The following is a 26,818-nucleotide window of genomic DNA, read 5'->3' on the forward strand; positions in this document are numbered from 1 at the left end:
CCCATCAGGCTCTCAGGTTGTCGAAAACCTTCATAAGCGTATCGTGAGATTGGCTGAGGATGTACACTTCATTGCGAAAAATCTTGGTTTTGGCAAGGATCCAAAAAAATGTTTTCACTTCTATATGGTGGAAGTCCAGCATAACATTTTGCGTGGTTTAGTAACATCAGTTTGTTTGTTTTTTAAACTCTACTTTTTACATTTTGAATTGCGCCAAAATTTGGGGAGTCCCATCTATCTCTTCAGGGCCACGAAAGTCATAACTCATTCACTGCCATTGACAGCCATAGACATTTTAACTAGTGTTTTTAAGTACTGTATCTGCAATGTAAACAAAAGAAACTAGAATTAGCAGCTCTGAATGACTGATTACTCTGCCTCTCGCAAACAGTCCTTTGTGAATATAACTTGTTTTTGGTATGCCTGAGAGTTTTATTTCTTGTCCATGAATATAACCGAGGTGTTTGTAAACAAATGCTAATCTTAATATGCAAGTGAATGGCCTCGTCCATTGTATATTAGCTTTAAGCTAGCAGGCGTTCGTTAAAGAAACTGGTTAGCTTTGCAGTTCAGTTCACCTGGAGTGTAATAAACTGCTTGAATACTCATTTTTGAGGGACTGTTAGCTATGCTGGTCAGCAGTGTTGTTTTTCGCAGCACTTTTAACTTTCCTCTTCATTTTGGTCTTTTGGACGAAAATACTTATTACAGTAATTTTCGCACTATTAGTCGCACCTGACTATAAGTCGCCACCCACCAAATGTGACACGAAAACGGCATTTGTCCATAGATAAGCCAGTGTGGCTTATCTATGGACTATAAACTGCAGCTGTACTCACTGTATTATGGGATCTTTTCAACAAAAGATACAAACCGGTAACGCTTTATTTCACAGTGGCATCATACGATTGTCATAAGACCAAATGAACCACCATGAAGCTTTGAACCAATTGGCTGCAAAGCGTTATTGCTTCAAGAGGCTTCATTTGGCCATCACTGCTCCCTTGGGGGAGACAGGCAACCTCTTCTGCCACCTGCTGTCAACGCTATTTTTGTCCAACATGCCTCCGAGCATGCATTACGGCGCTACAGATGAAAATGAATCAAAATTCATGTTTTGTGCCAATTATTTATTCAATTGCTGTTCCAGTTGTTTCATTAATTGCTAGTTATGGCATTTGGTAACACTTTATTTGACAGTGTCGCCATGACACTGTCATTAGACAATCATAACTATGGCATGACACTATCATGAGCATTAATGAATGCTTATAACAGATGTCATTTAGCATTATTCGGCAAATTATCTCACTTTTGAATGGATGTAAAAGATCCAAACTGGACTTTAATAGAGTTAGTAACATAATTTGCCAGATGACACATAATGCCATCTGTCATAAACATTCAGTAATGTCCATGATAGTGTCATGTCATAGTTATGATGGTCTAATGACAGTCTTATGGTGCCACTGTTAAATGAAGTGTTACCAAATACCATAACTAGCAATTAATGAAACAACTGGAACAGTAACTGAATAAATAATTGGCACAGAACATGAATTTTGATTGTTTTTTACATCTGTAGCACTGCAATACATACAAGGAGGCATGTGTTGCCTATTTACCCAAATAAATCCAGAAATAAGCCCAAAATGAAGGAAAAAAGTAGCGGTTTATAGTCCAAAAATTACGGTAGTCTTAGTCATATTTTAGTCATTTCAAACTGTGTCTTCGTCTCGTTTTAATGATGAAAAGTCATCTAGTTTTAGTCGACTATTACTGAAAATGTCTGTAAAATCAAGAAAATTAACTCCCAAAATAGTTTCCAACTATTTCAAATGAATATTGACAGATATTGTAACATCTACAAGGACAACGCCAACGGCATTAATTTCAATTTATTATGCCCACCTGGACGCCACTAAGTGTATGTAAGAAAAAAAAAAGGTAGCCGTTAGCATTAGTCTAACGCGAATGTGAATGCTATGCTACAGTATGCATCATTTAGTGTGATGATCAGTCAGCACAGACCTTTTAAGGCTAAAGCAACATTGCATATTCTCTCTGGCCAAGATAAGAAAACAAATCTTACCGTGTGCGCAAGCCTGGAGACTGAAGGGCAGCAGCACATCACATGAGTAACACAACCAGACACTACTATGATACAGGCGAACTACACATAAAATGTCACCCGTTGTGAATATGTGACGGAAAATATTGCGCATTTTCGTTTCGTTCTCGTCTCTTCAGAGAAAAACTAGCATTCACCTCGTTAGGTTTTAGTCTCCCAAAACATGTTTTTAGCTCGTTATCGTCTCGTCATCGTAATGAAAAAAAGTTGTTCGTTGACGAAATATTTTCGTTATAGTCATCGTTGAGGAAAACAACACTGCTAGTCAGCTAGCTAGTCAGTTTCCATCTGCAATGGCAGGCAATGTCAATTTGTGACATGACTTTAAAGCCGTTATAACTGTAGAGTGTTTTGATATGCTTCCTGAGTTTTAGCATCGTAAATGGTAATATGACAAAGTTACTCTGTGGTAGGTGTAAAAATGGTTTGTTTGTTTTTTTTGTTCATCAATCACCGTCAATAGCAGCCAATGAGTTGAGTCAAAGGTGGTAAAGTTGTAGTGTCGTCTTTTTTTCATGCAGTGTTTTTGAACATTTCTTTGGCAGGCAAGCTAGCTACTAGCTAACTAGTGTTTGTCTCCAGTTCCATTTCAAAAGGGCCCGTCGTCTTTTCTGGGTCTAACTGAAGCGGCGACAGCATCTTGACTTTTGAACCTGGGCCTCGGTGAAGACGTGGGAGGCAGTGAGAGTCTTCTTTTGACAGTTAGCAACCGGAGAATCTCGCCCACTTGAGCCTCGAGAACAGCAAGCCGGCTGCCGAGCGCCCGAATATCAGCTGTCAGCTCCACCTTGGCGTCGTAAAGCGACGCTTGCAGCAGGTCCCGCTCCTGGCCGAAGGGGTTCCGCTCCATGGGGCTTCGTTCCATGGGGCTGCGTTCGAAGGAGCTCCTGGAGTCTCCGACCCTGTCAATGCGCAAGTCACTTTTAGTGATGCCGCTGTCGCAGGAGTCTGTTTTATGCAGAGCGGTTGCTTCTCCTGCATTCCCAACCTCCCCTTGGTCCTTCTGATTCTTGTCAGTCGCTATCTGCTCGGACGACAGAGATCCTTTTGTCCGAGGCTCCGCCTTCTCTGGTGGCTTTTCTTGCTCGGTCGGAGGTGCGGTCGAGGTAGCGTTTTTAAACTTTGCCCAACCTCTAGCCCCTCCTCTTCGGGCAGCCACGCTCCCGGCTCCCTCTCTGTTGACCCCTAGTCTTGGCGGCTTCTCTACGCAAGCCGTCGGTTGGGAAGCGACGACATCCGCGGTGCAGTTTTGCTCCGACTTCTCCGCTTGGCCATGAGTCGCGTTGGCGTGCGGCGACTCTTCCTGCACGCAGTTGCCGTCGAGATACTCTCCCGCTGTCTGGCCGTCCCTTTGCTGCCGGAATCTCTGGAAAAGCTTCCGGACTGGATGGTCGTCTGGAATGGATAGCGCCACCTCGGTCCGTTGACGCTCTTGCTCTCGCTTCACGTCAGCGATCTTTCGAAAGATTACCTGCCGTGAAAATCAGGGAAAAAGATTAGATTTTTAAAATGTATTTAAGTACAGTATTAACCATTTGGATTTTGTGGCCTCAGTATTGCATCTCTATAGTTGGAACACACCCTCCGATCCCCCTTATTAAAAAGGGGGACCACCAACCCGGTCTGCCATTTCAGAGGCACTGTCCCCGATGTCCATGTGATGTTGTAGAGACGTGTCAGCCACGACAACCCTCAACATCCAGAGCCTTTAGGAATTCCAGGCAGATCTCATCCATCCCCAGGGCATGGCCACCGAGGACCTTTCCAACCACCTCAGTGACTTCGACCCCAGAGATAGGACAGCCCACCTTGGAGTCCCCAGACTCTGTATGCTTAAAGGAAGGCGCGTCGGGGGAATTGAGGAGGTCTTCGAAGTATTCTCCCCACCGACTCACGACGTCCCGAGTCGAGGTCAGCAGTGTATCCCATCTCCACTATACACAGTGTTAATGGTGCACTGCTTTCCTCTCCTCAGATGTCAGATAGTGGACCAGAATTTCTTCGAAGCTGTCCAGAAGTTGTTTTCCATGGCCTTGCCAAACTCTTCCCATGTCAGACTTTTTGCCTCGCCGACCGCTGAAGCTGCATTCCGCTTGGCCAGAAAGTACCTGTTAGCCACCTCCGGAGTCCCACAGGCCAAAAAGGCCCGGTATGCCTCCTTCTTCAGCTTGACGGCATCCCTTACCGCTGTCAGGGATTGCTGCCCTGAAAGGCACCAATCACCTTACGTCCACTGCTCCAATTGGCCTGATCTCTTGATCACACTCCTTAGCCTCCCCAATAAAATCTATTCAGGGGTGCTGGAGAGGAGTTTCTGTCGGGAAGTCGAATCTCGGATTCAGGAGGAGCAGTGCGGTTTTCGTCCCGGCTGTGGAACAGTGGACAAGCTCTTCACCAGGGGTGCCAAGTCCGGTCCTCGACAGCCCCTATCCAGCTTGTTTTCCATGTTGCTCTCCTTCAACACACCTGAATCAAATAATCCGGATCATTCTCAGGCTCCTGCAGCGCTTGCTGATGAGCTGATCATTTGATTCAGTTGTGTTAAAGGAGGGAGACATGGAAACCAAGCCGGATGGGGGCTCTCGAGGACTGGACTTGGGCACCCCTGCTCTACACACTTGGCAGGGTCCTTGAGGGTGCCTGGGAGTTTGCCCAACCAATCTACATGCGTTTTGTAGATTTCGAGAACGCGTTCGACCGTGTGCCCCGGGTAGTCCTGTGGGGGGTGCTCCAGGAGTACGGGGTACAGAGCCCCTTAGTAAGGGCAGTTCGGTTCCTGTATGACCAGTGTCAGAGTTTGGTCTGCATTGCCAGCAGTAAGTCGAATTCATTCCCAGTGAGGGTTGGACTGTTAGTAATTTTTATGGACAGAATTTCTAGGAGTAGCCGAAGCGTTGAGGGGTTCCGGTTTAGTGGCCTCAGCATTGCATCTCTGCTTTTTGCTGATAATGTGGTGCTGTTGGCTTCATCAAGCCGTGATCCCAAACTCCCACTAGAGCAGTTCACAGCCGAGTATGAAGCTTTCGGGATGAAGATCAGCACCTCGAAATCCGAGACCATGGTCCTGAGTTGGAAAAGGGTGACGTGCCCTCTCCGGGTCAGGGATGAGATCTGGCCCCAAGTAGAGGAGTTCAAGTATTTTGGAGTCTTGATCACGAGTGAGGGTAGGAGAGAGTGGGAGATCAAAAGTCGGATTGATGCAGACTCTATACCAGTCCGTTGTGGTGAAGGAGCTGAGCCAAAAGGCCAGTCGATCTACGTTTCTATCCTCACTTATGGTCACGAGCCGCGGGTCGGGTTACGTCGCCAGCCTAGGAAGGGAACTCCTTCATAACCGGGCGACAACCTGTATAATTATTCACTGATACATTGATTGACAAGTACCCCAATTGTCATTTTGTAAAAATAGACCACAAAACCTAAAAAAACAGGAGTCGGCAGAATTCACGGCTACTGTTTGGTGCGTGCTCTCATTTCAGTAATGTGTTTTGAACCAGCACAGCACTTTTGAGCGGGAATGTAGAATTTTTCTGTTGTTGTTGTTAAAAAGCATTAAAGCTAAGCTCAGCATTTGCATTTAGTTGAAATATTAAAGAGCTGAAAGCAGCAATGCCCTGGGGGAGGCCCTAATGGAACAGTGATGCAATCACTGCACAGCTACGCTAGTCTGAAGCCGGAGCCAAAACGTTATTATTTTTATTTTTGGCGCAAAGTCAAATGTTATCGCTAGTTGCTTGTGAATAAATGTTGGCAGTAATTGTACTCTAGAAGGTCATTACGCTAATTAATCAACTTGTCGGATTCTTACACTGCAGGACATTAGTTTAACTCTTTGTCATTAACTTAAGAATACTCAAAACAACCAAAATGTGTTTTTCTTTACCCGTTTGCGTAGGTTGCAAGTGAGGATAAGGTTGCGCGAGAAGGAGTGCGCGAAAGCCGTGTAGAACTCTAGAACCCGCATCAGTGGATCCCGCCGGATCACGTGCAGGTCGCAGTAGGTAAGCGCTCGCACGTTAGCGCAGGCTCGCGCCATGGTGCTCTCTTTCCAGAAGACATCACCGAAAACGTCGCCTTTGCCTGCGTGACAACGCTACTGTCATTACAGTTAGCAAGTGGTACCAACAAAATATGGTTTACCCAATATGGCGATGACTTCGTCGTCCTGGATGACTTCGAGAGAGCCGGAAACGACGAAGCAGAGCGTGTCGACGCTCTCGCCGATGTGGAAGATGAGGTCGCCGGGCGCGCAGTGGGTGGTCTGGAATTCCACGGCTAGCGAACGCAGGCAGCCGTCGCTAGCCAAGCGAAAGGCTGGGTGGTCGTTGAACACCTGACGGTTCAGGTGGACGCAGATGTCCGCCCGCATGTCTTTGGGGCAGATCGACAAAACCTGAAAAAACAGCATATAAATCGCAAAAACAAAGTTGCTAAGTTTTTATGTGCTAGCTAGCATCACACGTCCTTGTTTCATTCCTTTCATTGACTCTTCCATTATTAAGTTTTACAGTATTAATTACTGTATTTTCATTACATGTAAGGGGACTTACATTTACCCCTTTTTCACTTGCTGAATGTGCCGGTCCATTTTTTCCCCCTCAAACGCACGTTTGATTGGCTGATGACTAGAACAAACAAACACGCACACTCACACAACCCAACAGAAATATATATCAACATGCCGCCTCCTCCACCCCCTTTAAAGATGAGGTGTATTAGAATTTTTTTTCGGCCAGCAGTAGCCACTGTAAGTAGAATTTTGCTACTGCAAGTCCGACCTGCATCACAGTTAGCATAACATTAAACTGTGTGAACTTGCTAACCTGCAAAATTCGAGGAGGAAGCAGTTTAAGTGTCCTCCTGTACTGTATGTGTTTTCTACCGTTTAACGTTAATTCAACTGTGCATTTATTCATTAATTAAAATTAGGGCTGTCAAACGATTAAGATTTTTAATCGAGTTAATTACAGCTTAAAAATTAATTAATCGTAATTAATCTCAATTAATCGCAATTCAAACCATCTATAAAATATGCCATATTTTTCTGTAAATTATTGTTGGAATGGAAAGATAAGACACAAGACTGCATACATTCAACATATGGTACATAAGGATTGTATTTGTTTATTATAACAATAAATCAACAAGATGGCATTAACATTATTAACATTCTGTTAAAGCGATCCATGGATAGAGGGACTTGTAGTTCTTAAAATAAAAATGTTAGTACAAGTTAGAGAAATTTTATATTAACACCCCTCTTAATGTTTTCGTTTTGATAAAATTTGTAAAATTTTCAATCAAAAAATAAATTAGTAGCCCGCCATTGTTGATGTCAATAATTACTTACACAATGCTCATAGGTGCCTATAAAATCAGTCGTACCCAAGCGCCAGCAGAGGGCGGCAAAACTCCATAAAACACAACAAGTGAGCGTTTCACGGTACTGTCATTTAAATCTGTCTGAGCAGGGCATCTGCGTTAATTGCGTCAAATATTTTAACGTGATTAATTTAAAAAATTAATTAACGCCCGTTAACGCGATAATTTTGACAGCCCTAATTAAAATATATTTATTTATTTTCTCCAGCATTCATTTAAAAATTATCTTTGCAACCTATACAGATATTTCTTTAACCCCCCCCAAAAAAAACACACACACAAAAACACAACCACTGTAAATTTCGTTTATACGAAGAAAGGGGGATTTCTCCCATTTTCTTACTTGAAAATAACAATTTTACCTTATTTCATTTTTACGTAGACAGCACATCAGCATATTTGTGAGAAACGTAGCCCTGACCGCCGTTCACCCAATCTGTTTAATCTTATTAATGTCACGTCCACAGCAAAAAGTGTCTATGCAGATTATGCTGTTATAGCATCCCTACCAATGTTGAGACCAAACCTACGCCCTTGATTGAATTTAAGTTCAAGTTCAGCTTTACTGTCAAATATGACTATACGTAGAACAAGGGAAAGATCAGAATTTTCCACATAATGCTTCATCTTCGAGTTGGCGGTTAACAAAATTTGCCGGAAGTTACACGTAAGAACACCAAAATTACGATGAATTGACGTGAAATTAACTAATTGCCTGCCATTGACAGCCAGAGGCGTAGCGTCCCATTAGGCATACGCAGGCAATTGCCTAAGGCCCCCACCCAGCAGGGGCCCCCAGAGGGCCAACAGATTTGGCACACAAAGATTTAGCACACTCAGCTTCACCGCACTGTCGTAGCTACAAGTATTGGGAGTGATTCAATACCATGGAATCATTTGGCAGATTATCTAACAATTCTGTTATCAGTCCCAATTGGCATACATCTTTAAGCAAGTCCAATCAGTTTTAACACTGCATGTATGTGCAAAGAGTGATTCACCAAAAACTTTATGATAAGTCCTTGCTATAATATTTTATGTTGGTTTTCACAGGCCACCTCATTATTCATGTGACTACTTAAAGAAATGGTGATTTTTCCAAGAAAGTCTATTAATGGGTCTATCGTATTCCTCGTTGAATACTCTATAAGAAAAATATAACATATATGCATCTAAAGTAATTCTAAACGATTTTATAAGCAATTTTAATACTCCTTTTAGCAAGGGTCCTTGGGTATGCGGTATGCCGCTGCGTACGTTTCCTTGGCAACCAGTCCTGTTATTGTCCTACGTCACAAGCGCTGCATATTCTGAGAACGAGAATAGGCGTAAGCGTAAGGTGCGCATTTCGAGCAGAGGACAGCCACCCCACCTGTTAGATGATTAATCTGTGCGTCCATGAACGAATGTAAGTATTTCCTCTTCATGCCATAAAGTTCTTATGATGAGTTAGAGCCGTTATCAGCGCGACCGTTTCGTGGTTTTCCTGTTACGTCGGCTGGTTGATCCCACTCGTTCTCGCTGCGTCGAGGAGAGCGTTCTTTACATTATTTTCGTATTACATTTGCTTTAAGAGGGAAGGTGTTAGTTTAGCATCTTAAAATGATGTTGTACATCCATATGAGTGTAAAGTGCTTAGTTTTCGCCAATTTTATGGCCAAGATGACCATATGCAGCGCGCACTTGAACCCCCCCACCTTCGTGTTCATTTTACTGCGCAAATATGTATGTATTAATGCAATGGGGGGGGGGGGCACTTTGAGTGTCCTAAAAAGCGCTCTATGAGAGCGAGGCGTTATTAGACTTTTATTAAATATGCTATTGCTCCAAGTCCAACTGTTCCCCTTACTTGCACATGCTCAAAGGGCCCCATGTTGCCTGTTGCCTGGGGCACCCGGGGACCTTTGCTACGCCTCTGCTGACAGTAATAGATGTCCAGTTCGATGAAACTGGCTGTTAATGCTTATTTTCCAGTGCCAATGACACCGTTTGACACCAATTTGACTCCCAGTCAAAATTGACTGGATGTGGACAGCCGTCAATGGCAGCCAGTGAGTTTGACACCCGTGCTATAGATGGCAATGTTACCTTATCTGTGTCTATGCCCTTCGACATGGCCCAAGTGGAGACGATGAAGTCCATGACACGTTCGCTGAGACCTTTAGGGACCTGGTAAAGCTTCAGAAAGTCGCGGACATTGTTCAGCATCTCGTGGTAGCGGTTGGTGTTGGTGTACATCTGCTGGAAGATGGTGGTCACGTTTCCGAAGATGGTGGCGTACAGCAACGCTGCAAAGGTATGCGGACAAATGACATGACATTCTTTAAGTGCACAAGATGCATTGTACTGTATATTATTATTTATAATGCATAGCCGCCATGTGAGCAGCGGTGGCCGCCTGCTTTGACCTCAAAGAGTCAGTCAGCGTCTCTAATGGAGCCAGTGGAGGGGAAAAAGGTTCGGACGCAGATGCGGCGAGATGCGACGCTCCCTTTGTCCGACTTCGCGTAATCAGCGTATCCATAGCAGGACATTTATCGGTGGTAATTGTAGCCCACAATAGCGCGGACCAAGGAGTTGGCGTGATTTCGCAACAGCGCCGCCGGCATGGTAGTGGTGGCGTTGTACTCGAGGGGGGGTGCCAAGCTAGAGGCGCGATTGTCACTTTGCGTTGTCGTCAGTGTTGGGAGTGCATCACTTTACATGATGGTGCACAGGGAGGCGGATAAAGGTTGGCGAGAAGAAGCTGGGGTGTCAAGACGTTTAGGTGATGGCAACAGGATTGGAGGAGTACTTTGGTAATTTCTGGAATGAAATGTACTCTAATGTACTTTGTATTCGCAACAACTACTTATTCTAATACTAATACAGTGGTACCTCTACTTACGAACGTCTCTACATACAGAATTTTCAGGTTAAGACGCCTCAACGGGAAAATTATGCCTCTTGATACGAAAGAAATTTCAGGATACGAAAGATAAGAATAACGGTATGGCTGGTACTCGCAGCTTCCAGAGTTTACTAAATATAACATACTGTACTTAAAGCTGCTATGCCACTGGCTATTGCCCAGCATTCTTTGCATCCAATTGGCTATGAGCGACCTCTACTTAATGTGTATGTATATACAGTGGTATGAAAACGTATCTGAACGTTTTGGAATTTCTCACATTTCTGCATAAAATCGCCATCAAATGTGATTGGATCTTTGTCAAAACCACACAGATGAAGAAGCAATGTCTGCTTTAACCAAAACCACCCAAACATTGATAGATTTTCATATTTTAATGGGGATAGTATGCAAACAATGACAGAAATGGGAAAAATAAGTAAGTGAACCATCACATTTATTATTTTGCCCCCCCCCCCCCCCCCCTTTGGCAGCAATAACTTCAAACTGATGCTCCCTGTAGCTGCAGATTCAAGGCCATTATTATATTTTTCGTACCATGCATGCATTTTGAAACGTGAAAAAAATCAATGAGAGAAATTAGCCGCTACTGCATTGGCATCATAGTTCGCAATATATACATAAAATAAATGCTAGCTGCATTGATTTTTTTTGCTTTCAACCAAGAATTTTACATCCTTATCCTTTAAAAATTTGGGGATTTAAGCATTTATTCACAAGACTTTTCAACGAAAAAAGCTCTTTGTCTGTGATTCCACTCGGTCAGCTTTGACGGCCTCGCCAACAATGCAGGCCCCCTATTTATCGGCCCCGTGTTCAGTCCATACATTATGAAGTCTATGATATACAGTGGGGCAAATAAGTATTTAGTCAACCAATAATTGTGCAAGTTCTCCCACTTGAAAATATTAGAGAGGCCTGTAATTGTCAACATGGGTAAACCTCAACCATGAGAGACAGAATGTGGAAAGAAGAAAAAAAACAGAAAATCACAATGTTTGATTTTTAAAGAATTAATTTCCAAATTAGTGTGCAAAATAAGTATTTGGTCAATACCAAAAGTTCATCTCAATACTTTGTTATGTACCCTTTGTTGGCAATAATGGAGGCCAAACGTTTTCTGTAGCACTTCACAAGCTTTTCACACACTGTTGCTGGTATTTTGGCCCATTTCTCCATGCAGATCTCCTCTAGAGCAGTGATATTTTGGGGCTGTCGTCGGGCAACAAGGACTTTCAACTCCCTCCACAGATTTTCTATGGTGTTGAGATCTGGAGACTGGCTAGGCCACTCCAGGACCTTGAAATACTTCTTACGAAGCCACTCCTTTGTTGCCCTGGCTGTGTGTTTGGGATCATTGTCATGCTGAAAGTCCCAGCCACGTCTCATCTTCAATGCCCTTGCTGATGGAAGGAGATTTTCACTCAAAATCTATCGATACATGGCCCCATTCATTCTTTCCTTTACACAGAGCAGTCGTCCTGGTCCCTTTGCAGACAAACAGCCCCAAAGCATGATGTCTCCACCCCCGTGCTTCACAGCGGGTATGGTGTTCTTCGGATGCAATTCAGTATTCTTTCTCCCCCAAACACAAGAACCTGTGTTTCTACCAAAAAGTTCTATTTTGGTTTCATCTGACACATTCTCCCAGTCCTCTTCTGGATCATCCAAAGCTCTCTAGCGAACCGCAGACAGGCCTGGACGTGTACTGGCTTCAGCAGGGGGGCACGTCTGGCAGTGCAGGATTTGAGTCCCTGGCGGCGCATTGTGTTACTGATAGTAGCCATTGTTACTGTGGTCCCAGCTCTTTGTAGGTCATTCTCTAGGTCCCCCCGTGTGGTTCTGGGATTTTTGCTCACCGTTCTTGTTATCATTTTGACGCCACGGGTTGAGAAGTTGCATGGAGCCCCAGATCGAGGGAGATTATCAGTGGTCTTGTATGTCTTGATTTATTTACACCAAGCGTTTTACCTATTGCAGATTCAGTCTTCCCAGCCTGGTGCAGGTCAACAATTTTGTCTCTGGTGTCCTTCGACAGCTCTTTGATCTTGGCCATAGTGGAGTTTGGCGTGTGACTGACTGAGTTTGTGGACAGGTGTCTTTTATACCGATAATGAGTTAAAACAGGTGCCATTAATACAGGTAAGGAGTGGAGCCTCGTTAGACCTCGTTAGAAGAAGTTAGACCTATTTGACAGCCAGAAATCTTGCTTGTTTGTAGGTGACCAAGTACTTATTTTCCACTCTAATTATGAAATAAATTCTTTAAAAATCAAACTATGTGATTTTCTGTTTTTTTTTCCACATTGTCTCTCATGGTTGAGGTTTACCCATGTTGACAATTACAGGCCTCTCTAATCTTTTCAAGTAGGAGAACTTCCACAATTGGTGGTTGACTCAATACTTATTTGCCCCACTGTAATTTATATTTATTTATATTACAGGAATGGATGTATGAAATCAAATGTTAATAAAAACTAAAATGAATAAACCGGTTATGACCCCCCCCCCCAAAAAAAAAAAGTCGTTTTAAAAAAAAACAAAAACATTTAATTTCATGATTTAAGAGTTAAATTAATTTACGAACATTTTAATTTTTTTTTAATTAATAAAATTTAGTTAAAGCAACACTTGGTAACTTTTCAGTTTGGGTCCATTTTAGCGACACCGGTGGACAAAAGTGGTAGTCTTTTGCCTTAATGAAGACTGCGTTTCCCATGTGGACCAGCGCACACCCGCACAGTGTCGTAAAATCAATCAATCATCAATCAATCAAAAATCAATCCCCCGGTCACCTGCAGATGGATTAAAACAACATTTCTGTTCCCAGCGGCTTTGTGAAGGATGGATAGTAATAAGGTAATGAATCCAGTTGTGGCTAAACAATAGCAAATGATAGTTAGCAACCGTGTGGCTGAGTTCGGTTGGGGGGAGGGGGAGTAAGCCTGTTGTGCCCCTGTAATTTCATAATTTAAGGTGTTAAATTTAATTTATGTACATTTAAAAAATTAATAAATGTATTAAGTTAAATCATTTTGAATCATCTTTAATTTTTATTCATTGTTTACTATTTAATTTCAAATTTTAATGTGGTTTTTTTTTTATTAATTAATTTTTAGTTTTAATCCTTTTAAATGAATTTTCTATTATTAATTCATTTAAAATGAAATTAAATGGACCAGAGTTGCTTTAAAATGTCCTGTTTTGAAATTAACTACTTCATAAATGAACTATCTGACGGTAATAGACGTCCAATCCATTTGGATTGTGAGAGGCTGGCAGCGACACTGAAACACATTCAACTGATTTGAAGTGTATCGCTGTCAATGAGTTAAATGAACATAACATTCTGATATTTTTAAAGATAACCCTTCATTCGGAATGAAGATGTCATACTGTACACTAAGTAGTAGGTGGTGACGTCCGGCCCTCCTGCTGAGAGACCCCCATAGAAGCCACACGTGTGCTCGACATGTCACTTTTCATCAAAGAAGCGCTCTCTTTCTCCACAGTAAACTCCGTGCCTTCAATGGGAACACCAGCCTAGTGTTGCCTATTGTCTATTTTATTACCTAACACTGGCAAGTGGACAAGGGAGGGGGTCGGCTCACTTTCAGTCATGCAAAAGGACCTTCACGTACAGAAATAGAGGAACAAAATGTATGTTTTGGTACAAATCTGGAGTTAATCAGTGGGTTATAGAACAAAAGGAGGAAATAGATATATCCTGCATATATATTTTTTTCATTGATTTTTTTCTTTTTAATCAATTCATTTTTTTTTAAATTTAAACAACAAAATAAAAAGGAGTGAGGAGCATCTAAGAATAAATAAAATGTTTAAATTGATTATTACACTATATATTTTTCTAGAAATTTACTATGGCCTTAATAGAATCCATGAATATTTAGTTTTTATATTTTAATAATCTTAAAATCTCACGAGGCAGCATCCTTTAAAACGATAAAAGTAAATTTAATTTAAAAATAAGGGAATACAAAATTTAAATATAAACTAGAAAAAATGTATTTTTTTAAATAAAAATGTTTTGTTTCGTTTTTATACTTAAATCATATCAAAATCTGATACCATTTAAATAGAAAAAAATAAAATGAAAAATAAATGGATACATAATTAAAATACAACTTTGAATAAAATGAAATAATACAAATAAAAAAATAATTTTTTTTTAGATTTCAATCATATTAAAATCCCAACAACATCTCACTAGGCAACGAGGAAAATAAATACATTAATTAATTCAATTTAATTTCATTTAAAAAAAAAAAAGGATTTTTAAAAAAATAAAATATATTTTGATTTTTTTTTTCTCAAATATTAAAATCTCATTAAAATCTGACTCCCTTTAAATGGAAAAAAAAAGAAAAGAAAATGAAAAATAAATAAATACATTTTTAAAATAAAATTTTTAATGAAATAAAGTAGTAATGAAAATAAAAATATTTTATCAATTTTTAGATTTCAATAATATTAAAATCTCAACAAAATCTCACTAGGCAACACTTTAAAATGACAAAAATAAATACATTAATTAATCCAATTTAATTTAAAAAATAAAGGGACATAAAATTAAAATATAAACTACAATTTTTTTTAAAATAAAATATATTTTGTTGAGTTTTCATACTTAAATATTAAAATCTCATCAAAATTGGACTATTTAAATGGAGAAAAATAAATAAAAAGAAAATAAATGAATACATGATTAAAATAAAAAATTGCATGAAATGAAATAATAATGAAAATTTTGTATTTATGTTTAGATTCCAATAAAATTAAAATCTCAACAAAATTGGACTCTTTTTAAATGGAAAAAAAAAAATTAAATGAAAAATAAATGAACACATAACTAAAATATAAAAATGAATAAAATGAATTAACAATGAAAATAAAATTTGTAGTAATTTTTGGATTTCAATACTAATGAAATCTCAACAAAATCTCACTAGGCAACATTCTTTAAAATGAGAAAAATAGATTAATTAGTTAAATTAAATAGATACATTAATTAAATTAATTAAAAAATAAAGGAATACAAAAGTAAAATGTAAATCAAATATATTCCGTTTTTATAATTAAATATTAAAATCTCATCAAAATCTGACACCCTCTAAATAGAAAAAAAAATTAAATGAAAAATGAATACATGATTAAAATAAAAAATAGAATAAAATGAAATAATAAAAATAAAAATTTGATAATGTTTAGATTTCAAAAGCATTAAAATCTCATCAAACTTTGACTAGGCAACACCTTAATACATAATTAAAAGTAAAATTAAATGAATTCATAAAATTAGCACAAATACAATACCAGTAATTGAAAAAATATAATACTAAAGAAAATATATATAATATTTCAATCCATTTTTTTAATGCTGTTAGCAGATCTAAAACATTATCATTCACTGCCATCCCTTCCATTTAAATGGATTGGACGTCTCTCGGCATCAATGGCAGCCAGTCATTCACTAAACTAAACAATATTTGCACAAGCTAGAGAATTCGTCAAACTGTACTCACATCCCACCATCATCATGGCCACGGAGAAGATCTTCTCCCCATCCGTGGTGGGCGCGATGTTGCCAAATCCGATGGTGGTCAGGCTAGTCATGGTGAAGTACAGCGAGGAAATGTAGAGCGTGTCCTTATTGGGGCCGCCCTCCCACTGCCCCGTGCCGCTAGCGTTGTAGCGGTACGGCGTCCCGATGCTGAGCGCCAGCTGGTAGAGCCAGCTGTCGGTCTTGATGCTGTTGGTGGTCTCGTCGATGACCTCGTGGTCGCCGATGCTGTACCAGATGCACGCCAGCCAGTGGGCCACCAGCCCGAAGACGCACACCAGCAAGACCAGCACGGCGGCGCCGTACTCCAAGTAGTGGTCCAGTTTGCGGGCCACTCGGCCCAAACGTAGGAGACGGATGACTTTCAGTGAGCTGAAGAGGCTGCTGAGACCCTGTGGGAGGAAACAAGTGAGGAAAAGTCTGCACACCCCTGTTTAAAGAGAGCGGGTCAGTCACTTACTGGAAGTACTGAGTCCTCTGTTCTGGTGCCGTTCCTATGGAAGTTGGACGTGTCGCGAATATGACCCGCAGGGGAAGAAGGTGTCATGAAGTCCTTTCAAAGAAAAAAAAGGAAACTCAAGATTATTTATATAGCACTAAATCTACCCCCCAAAACTGATACAAAAATAAATGATAGCTATACTGTATATTAAAAACAGAAAGGAATGATTATCAGGATTGAAAAAATATTTTTTATTAGAGTTAAATGTAAAATGACACTTTAAACTTACTGTAATTAATTCATTGAATGACGCAACCCCAGCCACTACTACTACTTCTATGACTACTGCACCTTATAATGCGGTGTGTGTATATACAGTGGGGCAAATAAGTATTTAGTCAACCACCAATTGGGCAAGTTCTCCTACTTGAAAAGATTAGAGGCCTGTAATTGTCAACATGGGTAAACCTCAACCATGAGAGACACAATGTGGAAAAAAAACGAAAATCACATTGTTTGATTTCTAAAGAATGTATTTCCAAATTACAATGGAAAATAAGTATTTGGTCACCTACAAACAAGCAAGATTTCTGGCTGTCAAAGAGGTCTAACTTCTTCTAACGAGGTCTAACGAGGCTCCACTCGTTACCTGTATTAATGGCACCTGTTTTAACTCATTATTGGTATAAAAGACACCTATCCACAACTTCAGTCAGTCACACTCCAAACTCCACTATGGCCAAGACCAAAGAGATGTCGAAGGACACCAGAGACAAAATTATAGACCTGCACCAGGCTGGGAAGACTGAATCTGCAATAGGTAAAACGCTTGGTGTAAAGAAATCAACTGTGGGAGCAATTATTAGAAAATGGAAGACATACAAGACCACAGATAATCTCCCTCGATCTGGGGCTCCATGCAAGATCTCACCCCGCGGCGTCAAAACGATAACAAGAACGGAGAGCAAAAATCCCAGAACCACACGAGGAGAACCTAGTGAATGACCTACAGGGAGCTGGGACCACAGTAACAAAGGCTACTATCAGTAACACAATGCGCCGCCAGGAACTCAAATCCTGCACTGCCAGATGTGTCTCCCTGCTGAACACGTCCAGGCCCGTCTGCGGTTCGCTAGAGAGCATTTGGATAATCCAGAAGAGGACTGGGAGAATGTGTCAAATGAAACCAAAATAGAACTTTTTGGTAGAAACACAGGTTCTAGTGTTTGGAGGAGAAAGAATACTGAATTGCATCCGAAGAACACCATACCCACTGTGAAGCATGGGGGTGGAAACATCATGCTTTGGGGCTGTTTTTCTGCAAAGGGACCAGGATCTGTGTAAAGAAAAGAATGAATGGGGCCATGTATCGAGAGATTTTGAGTGAAAATCCTTCCATCAGCAAGGGCATTGAAGATGAGACGTGGCTGGGCCTTTCAGCATGAAAATGATCCCAAACACACAGCCAGGGCAACAAAGTAGTGGCTTCATAAGAAGCTTTTCAAGGTTCTGAAGTGGCCTAGCCAGTCTCCAGATCTCAACCCCAAAGAAAATCTGTGGGGGGAGTTGAAAGTCCGTGTTGCCCAACGACAGCCCCAAAACACCACTGCTCTAGAGGAGATCTGCATGGAGGAATGGGCCAAAATACCACCAACAGTGTGTGAAAAGCTTGTGAATAGTTACAGAAAACGTTTGGCCTCCGTTATTGCCAACAAAGGGTACATAACAAAGTATTGAGATGAACTTTTGGTATTGACCAAATACTTATTTCCCACCATGATTTGCAAATAAATTCTTTAAAAATCAAGCAATGTGATTATCTGGTTTTTTTTCCACGTTCTGTCTCTCATGGTTGAGGTTTACCCATGTTGACAATTACAGGCCTCTCTAATATTTTCAAGTGGGAGAACTTGCACAATTAGTGGCTGACTAAATACTTATTTGCCCTACTGTAGGTGTGTATATATAATCGTTGTCTCGCCCACCCGGGCGGTGTGGTCTCTCCTTTCAAGCTCGGGTCCTCTACCAAAGGCCTGGGAGCTTGAGGGTTCTGCGCAGGATCTTATCTGTCCCTAGGATTGCGCTGAACGGAGACGTCGGACGTTGTTCCTGGTATCTGTTGGAGCCATGCACCCAGCTTGGGGGTTACTGCCCCTAATGTCCCGATCACTACTGGCACCACTGTTGCCTTCACTGCCCACATTTTCTCCAACTCTTCCTTCAACCCTTGATATTTCTCCAGCTTTTCGTGTTCTTTTTTCCTGATGTTGCTATTGCTCGAGATTTCTACATCTATCACTACTACTGTCTTCTGATGTTTATCCACCACCTCTATCTCAGGCTGGTTGGCCATCACCAGTTTGTCTGTCTGGATCTGGAAGTCCCACAGGATCTTGGCTCGGTTGTTCTCGACCACCTTTGGAAGTGTTGCCGACTTTGACTCCGGGGTCTCCAGTCTGTACTCGGCACAGATCTTCCTGTACACTATGGCTCCTACCTGATTATGTCGTTCCATGTATGCCTTGCTTGCTAGCATCTCACACCCTGCTTTGATGTGGTCATCACTGGGGGCCATTTTCATGATGTACTCTTGGAGGGATGTAGTTTCCTCCTGGATAGTGGCTCTGATGCTCACTAGTCCTCGGCCTCCCTCTTTCCGCTTTGTGTAGACCCTCAGGATGCTGGACTTAAGCTGAAACCCTCCGTGCATTGTATGGAGCTTCCTTGTCTTGATGTCGGTAGCCTGCATCTCTCCCAGTGGCCAGGATACGATGCCAGCAGGGTATCTGATTACTGGTAGGGCATAGCTGTTAATGGCATGGATCTTATTCTTGCCATTCAGCTGACTTTTGAGGACCTGCCTCACCCTCTGTAAGTATTTGATTGTGGCAGGCCTCCTAGTTGCTTCCTCATGGTTCCCATTTGCCTGTGCAAACACTCAGGATGCCAATTGGAGCAATCCAACCCGGTGGTTTTGCGAGTGTGAATGGGAATGACTAATGCGGACCTCAATGCTCACAAAAGATATGCTGATTGGAGTCAGATGACCCTTCTCTGGTAACAAAAGTGATTTTTATCAACTGATCCACCCTTGGTAGTTCTAGCGTTCACGCCCACAAACAAAGCCTTAAGTCCCGCCCCTGCATCCCAGCTCGTATCGACACCGACCCACCTCGTCGAAATGCTCAAAGGCATTGATGATGTCGTAAGGCAGACACGACAGCAGGTCGATGACGAACCAGGTCTTAACGTAGTTCATGCGGATGAGCCTGGCATCCGATATGACCTCGCCGGCAGGTCCCACGAAGGTGGTGTGGAAGTTGAGTACGATGTCCACCAGGAAGATGACGTCCACGATGCTGTCCAGTACCAACCAAACCAGGTTGTTCTGCCGCGTGCGGAAGGAGACGTTGTAGGGCACCATGATGGCCGTGTAAAAGGTGAGGATGAGGATCACCCAATCCCACGTGGTCTTGAAGGTGCAGTAGTGCAGGATGATGTGGGGCGGGGTTTTGGGGGCTTCCTGCTTGTACTGGGGGAGGATATCCGAGCCCAGCTGGAGGGCCTAAAACCGACCAAACTCGGGATTTAACTCATTCCTCGCCATTGACAGCGACAGATGGTCTTCATTTACTGAAATTGTATGCCAACCTCTGCCAATCTGGACGGTTTGTGGGTGACCTCCGTCTTGCTTAGCGGCGCCATCTGCTGGACCAGGTTGCGATTGTTGGTTAGCGCTCGCGTTAGCCTGGCGAATTTTGTCCAGCCTGGATGAAAATAGTATTAATTTGGAATGATTGGTTAAAAACAATAAAAGGGGACAGGTTTGTTGAGTTGGCGTTACATGTAAATGTAATTGCAGGGCATTCCAGCTGAGGGCAGTAGAGGGTAAAATCATAAATAGGCAGCCAAAAGTGCTTCAAAGAAAATACCATTACACTTATGCAGTTAGATACAGTATGTTAACTGTAATTTGTGATGTTAGCGTTATGCTCCATAATTTAAGCATTTATTCACAAGAATTTTCACCAGAGAAACTCTGTTTACATAAAGCATGCACAAGCTACATTCACGAACAGACTAGCATTGTACTTCGACATATTTACGTAAAATAAATGCTAACTGGATGTTTTTTTTTGTTTTTTTTTTTTGCTTTTAACCAAAAATTGAGACTGTTTTATGTCCATACCTACTGTATAAAGAATTTGGGGATTTAAGCATGTATTCACAAGAATTTTCACCGGAAAAGCTCTGTTTACATTAGGCGGCTGCTAGCTACATTTGCTAACAGACTAGCAGTGTACTTTGACATATTTATGTAAAATAAAGCTGACTGCACAGTTTTTTTTTTTTTTTTGCTTTTAACCAAGAATCAAGACTGTTTTACGTCCACACTTATAAAGAATTTGGGTATTTAAGCATGTATTCACAAGAATTTTCACCGGAAAAGCTCTGTTTACATCCGGTGGCCGCTAAGTACATTCACTAACAGACTAGCATTGTACTTCGACATATTTATATAAAATAAAGCTAACACCACAATTTTTTTTAGTGCTTTTAACCAAGAATCGAGACTGTTTTACGTCCATATCTATAAAGAATTTGGGAATTTAGGCATTTATTCACAAGAGTTTTCACCAGAAAGCGCTGTTTACATCAGGCGGCCACTAAGTACATTCACTAACAGACTAGCATTGTACTTCGACATATTTATGTAATATAAATGCTAACTGCACGTTTTTTTTGCTTTTAACCAAGAATCGAGATTGTTTTACGTCCATATCTACAAAGAATTCAGGGACCTAAGCATTTATTCACAAGAATTTTCACCGGAAAAGCTCTGTTTACATCAGGCGGCCGCTTGCTACATTTGCTAACAGACTAGCATTGTACTTCGACATACTAACGTAAAATAAATGCTAACTGGACATTTTTTTCTGCTTTTAACCAAGAATCGAGACTGTTTTATGTCCATACCTATTAAGAATTTGGGGATTTAAGCATGTATTCAGAAGAATTTTCACCGGAAAAGCTCTGTTTCCATAAGGAGGCTGCTAGCTACATTTACTAACAGACTAGCATTGTACTTCAACATATTTATATAAAATAAAGCTAACACTAGTTTTTTTTTTTTTTGCTTTTAACCAAGAATTGAGACTGTTTTATGTCCATATCTATAAAGAATTTGGGGATTTAAGCATTTATTCACAATAATTTTTACCAGAAAAGCGCTGTTTACATCAGACGGCCGCTAAGTACATTCACTAACAGACTAGCATTGTACTTCGACATATTTGTGTAAAATAAATGCTAACTGCACGTTTTTTTTGCTTTTACCCAAGAAACGAGATTGTTTTACGTCCATATCTACAAAGAATTCAGGGACCTAAGCATTTATTCACAAGAATTTTCACCGGAAAAGCTCTGTTTACATCAGGCGGCCGCTTGCTACATTTGCTAACAGACAAGCATTGTACTTCGACATACTAACGTAAAATAAATGCTAACTGGACTTTTTTTTTTTCTGCTTTTAACCAAGAATCGAGACTGTTTTACGTCCTATCACTAAAGAATTCTGGGATATAAGCATTTATTCACAAGAATTTTCAACGAAAAAAGCTCTTTGTCTGTGATTCCACTCAGCCAGCTTTGACGGCCTCGCCAACTATGCAGGCCCCCTATTAATCAGCCTGTGTCCCGTCAATACATTATGAAATCTATGTCTCGGCTTACAAAATCGGTTTTGGATATCAACAATCAGCATTTGAAAATCCCATAGCAGTCGACCTCTAATAATGTAAATATAATAAAATAATGTATTTTTTACATTTAAGACTCATGAATATCTAGAATATGACATTTTATGCTACAATAATGCCAATATAGTTTCATTAATTCATAACTGAAGCAATTTTTTGAAAATATCCAGATTAAATGTGTATTTCAGTGTTTCAAGTCAAAAACTGAAGTCCTTGACGTGTTTCTGACCGCCTCGCATCAACGCGTGCGACTGTCCTCATGTGTTCCGACTGTCGTTTCTGCTTCATGTATGTAATGAGGACAAAAAAAAAAAAAGACTGAAAAGGTCTTGGTGGCACGCTGGAGGCCCCGAGGACTTTGCGGACGGACTGGCGTCGCTGCTCGCTGACCCGCACTGGCAACACCTGGAGAGCTGGCCGCGCTCTCGTCTGCTCGTGACAGTCTCCTGCCGCCATTGACGGCGATGGATGCTCCCGGTCCAAATGGATCGGACATCCATCGCCGTCGACGGCAGCCACCGTTAAACATTTTTTTCGGTCGACTAACCTCGCGTGGCTTCATCTTCAATAGGCTGCTTGAATAGGGTGATGTCTCGGAAGGTGCATAAGAAAAGCACCACTTTGTTGTTCTCGTTGCGGATGGGCGCCACTTGCATGTATAGCCAGATTGGCGTTCCTATATAGTCACAGACACAAAAAAATGCAAAATGATGAGAAAATGGAGAGCGAGCAAAGGTGGAAAATGGGAGCGTACTGTTTTTCGTGTAGAGGAGGACTTCATAGAAGTTGGACTCGTAGTTGTCGAAGGTTTGTCGAATGTTGTCCATGGTGGTCTTGTCCGTCAAGTCGCCGTACATGAAGCTTCGGGGATGAACATATTAGAAATCAGACAGTTTCTACTGTAATAATCTTATTTCATTTAAAAAAAAAAAAAAAAGAAATATAGAATAAATTCGTAGGCAGTTAATGACAAAGAATATCCACTATTTTTTATATCAATTTTTATTTTATTTTATTTTTTTCAAATGAATTAATACTAAAAGTAATATTTTTTTCCTTAATCTTTTAACTGAAGAAATATGACATTTTTATTTTAAATTTAAATTTTATTAATTGAAAAATAAATAAATAAATAAAAAAGTCATTAAAAGAAATAAACAAATAAAATGTTTGTTTTTTTAAAAACAGCTATTCAAGGGAATATTTACCTTTTTTTTTAACTATAAAAAATGTGTGTAATTATTATTTTGATTTTCTTGTTGTTGCCTTTTCCTATGAAAAATAAATACTAATTAAAAAACAAAAACAAAAAAAGAATTTTGTTCTTTAATGATGTATTTTTAATAAATAAATAAATTATAATGCAATCGATTGATTCAAAATTCATTTGCACTTGGTTTTTAACACTAGGTAACTTTTCAACCTCTATAAAATATTTTCATAACATTTGTAATGATATGCCAACTGACAACTAGTTGAATGACACCTCTTTTACATTTTGAGGGGGCTCTGTATCGGTTTCACCTGCACTAATTAACTTTAATGAGGGTGGCGGGAACCCTGCCACACACACACACAAAAAAACTACAAATGTGTTGACTGCTTTACGGCATACGTCACTTCCCCTTCTCCCCATTCGTTATAAAGACAGAAGTCGATGCATACGCTTTCTCGCAAATTCTGCAAAGATGGCAGAGCAACAAAACAGACAAAAAATTTTGTCCAAGGAGGGAAAAAAAAAGGGAGGCTACCTGGATATACAGAATAAACACTGGCCCGGCTTTCACTCGCTGGCGTGACACCCCCTCTCCTCAACCAAACTCGTCAGCACGAACGAGTTCAGGTGGGGGGGGGATTAGCCACACTATACTTAGCCACAGGTTGCTAACCGTCATATGCTGTTGTTTAGCCACAACTGGATTCATTACCTTGTAACTATTCATCCTTCACACAGCCGCTGAAAACAGAAATGTTGTTTCGTCCATTTGCAGGTGACCATGATGATTTTACGACACTATGCAGGTGTGCGCTAGTCCTCATGGGAAATACAGTCTTTAAGGCAAAACACTACTGCTTTTGTCCACCGCTGTCGCTAAAATCGACCAAAACTCAAAACTTACCAAGTGTTGCTTTAAAAAAAAATTGAAACAATCAATAAAAGAGAATAATTGTTTTCCTTAATTTTTTAACTAAAGAAATGAAATATTTAAATATGGTATTTTTTATTTACTTAAAATGTAAAAAAAATAAAAATTCAAAGAGGAGTGTTTTCAGTTTTATAAAATTATTTTATTTTATTTACTGAAAAACGAATTAATAAATAAAAAAAGTTTGTTTTTTTTTACTGAACAAATAAATGAATGTTTTTTTAAAAAAAAAAAGCTTTTACCTTATATATATTATACATCTATACAATTGTTTTATTTTCACACCACAATTTTTTGTCGATTATTATTTTTATAGTTTTTAACCTTACATCTGCCTTAATGTTTTAATTATATTGTACGGTGATCTTGAGTGCCAGAAAGGTGCCTTCCAATATCAAAATGTATTATTATTATTTACCTTTTTCTTTCTTTTTTAACTATGAAAAAAAATTGTGTAATTATTGTTTTGATTTTCTGGTTTTGCCTTTTCCTATAAAAATAAATACAAATAAAAAATGTTTGCTAATTTTGTTCTTTAATTACGTATATTATTACGTATAATATATTTACATTTAATAAATAAATAAATAAAATTAAAATCCAATCCATTGAAAAATAAATAAAACTAAATATTTGCACTTGGCTTTTACAATGTATAAAAATAAATACAAATAAAAAAATGTTTTCAGTTTAGGTTTCAATTTTATTCTTTGACGATGTATTTTTAATAAATGAATAATTTAAAATGCAATCAAGTCATTGAAAAATAACACTGATAATTTGCACTGTTTTTTAAACAAAAAAATTAAAACTAAATATTATTCAAAAATTTGAAATTGAAGAAGTAAATAGAATATTTTCTATTAAAAGGTTAAGAAAATTAGTTTTTTTGTTTGTTTGTTTACAATTCCTTGGTCAACAATGTCTCCAAACGATGAATCGACTACCAAAAATACCTGTCGGTTAATTTAATAACCGATTTCTTATCGATGACATACTTGCACGTGCTGCTCCTGTGCATGACCTCAGCTCTGTGATAGCCTGACAGCTTGCAGAAACCATCATTGCTATACACCACAGGCCACTCCACGATCTGCGCGTTTCCCAGCAAAAAACTGGTTTCTGCAACAAAAACATCACACAAAAAACATCACACCATCCACTTTAACACAATTTGTTATTTAATCTCCTCCAATCGGTGTGATTATCGATTCTACAACATTAAACATGTATCAAACTGAAAGGAAAAAACATGGAATTGCATTAAATTTTTCAAGCAGCGATAATAGTTGTTGATAAAATGTTCATGTTTCCGCCTCGGCCTTGATTAAAAATGCATGAAGAGCTGCGAAAGTTCTCAAGCGGGCAAATCTTTAGGAGCGAAAAACCTTTTCGCCTAATTACTTTGGACGTTTCAAGGGAGGGGGGGAACACTTTAAACTGGCGTGCCTTTGCTGGAACGACACGGACGACGTCCACGCTAATTCAACAAACGTGTTTTGCTCGGTTTGCATCAGAATAAATGTCAACGAGTTTTAAAACGGCAATTTTTTGGCCAAAAAAATGACTTTAGAATCCAAAAATACTTGATGTTAATACATCTGCAGTGTCATCATGTTGGAGTATTAATAAGCACAGTGCTAATATAGTATAAAGTAATGTGAATGACACTCTGGTTGTAAAGATTTTTTATCACTCAGCACTAATGCAGCCACTACTGAGAGATCAAATAGCAGCAAGCGCATTTAAGGTGGCATAAGCCAACATATAGGAGGGCCTCTTAAAGTAAGTGGAACATCCCTGGAAGCATAATGAGAATGCATTTTTCATCTCCACCTGATGGAAATGTCATTACAGGCGCCAAAGTCTCACTAACTTGAGACTAACAAGGGGGAATTGCTGTAAAACGAGGCAAAAATGTTGTATTTTAAAACATTATTTGAGTAATTTAATTTAAAAATGTTGTATATGCTTGTAAGGAAAATTTTTTGGGAGAAACACAAATAAGTAAGTTATTGAAACTTACCACTGGAGCGTCGGACGATATTCTCCAGAAAGGTATTTTGCGGGGCCACCAGTCCTCTCTTGCCCCCGTGCATGGTGCAGGCTTCAGGGTGGAGAATTGGCGCTGCTCGCTGCTCTGGATGATGATGAAGCTGGCTGGCATCGAGCTTCCACGAACCTCAGCAGTGAAGTGGCAGCAAGAGAGTCTGGCCGGAGAGCAGCGGGCACGTTGGGTGAGTGAGAGTCATTTGCATCCGTGTGGTGCTTTCAAAGTAAAGGTTGTGGCGGAATGCTAATGCAGTAGGGTTGTGATTTTATTTATTTATTTTGGGTGAAGTAAACCTTTTCCGGTTTTGTCATGGCTATCTATATGCATTCATCCATTCAGTCGTGAGTCACCATCCATTAATTCACAAATGATTATCCAAAACTTCATTAATTCATCCATCCCTTCACCGTTCA

General features: G+C 40.1%; 1 protein-coding gene across 1 annotated transcript; it reads right to left on the reverse strand.

The window, feature by feature from the left end:
* Nucleotides 1-1,552: 1,552 nt before the first annotated feature.
* Nucleotides 1,553-26,493, reverse strand: kcnh5a (potassium voltage-gated channel, subfamily H (eag-related), member 5a). Its single transcript, XM_057822187.1, has 12 exons — nt 26,379-26,493; nt 25,351-25,474; nt 22,960-23,066; nt 22,753-22,881; nt 20,098-20,213; nt 19,619-20,011; nt 16,465-16,557; nt 15,967-16,396; nt 9,602-9,801; nt 6,272-6,524; nt 6,015-6,211; nt 1,553-3,602 (listed from the first exon to the last, which is right to left on the reverse strand). The coding sequence occupies exons 1-12, from the start codon at nt 26,449-26,451 to the stop codon at nt 2,721-2,723; spliced, it is 2,997 nt and encodes a 998-aa protein (XP_057678170.1). The 5' UTR covers nt 26,452-26,493; the 3' UTR covers nt 1,553-2,720.
* Nucleotides 26,494-26,818: the final 325 nt, after the last annotated feature.

This window comes from Corythoichthys intestinalis, chromosome 19 (assembly GCF_030265065.1).
Source record: "Corythoichthys intestinalis isolate RoL2023-P3 chromosome 19, ASM3026506v1, whole genome shotgun sequence".
NCBI classification, from domain to species: domain Eukaryota; kingdom Metazoa; phylum Chordata; class Actinopteri; order Syngnathiformes; family Syngnathidae; genus Corythoichthys; species Corythoichthys intestinalis.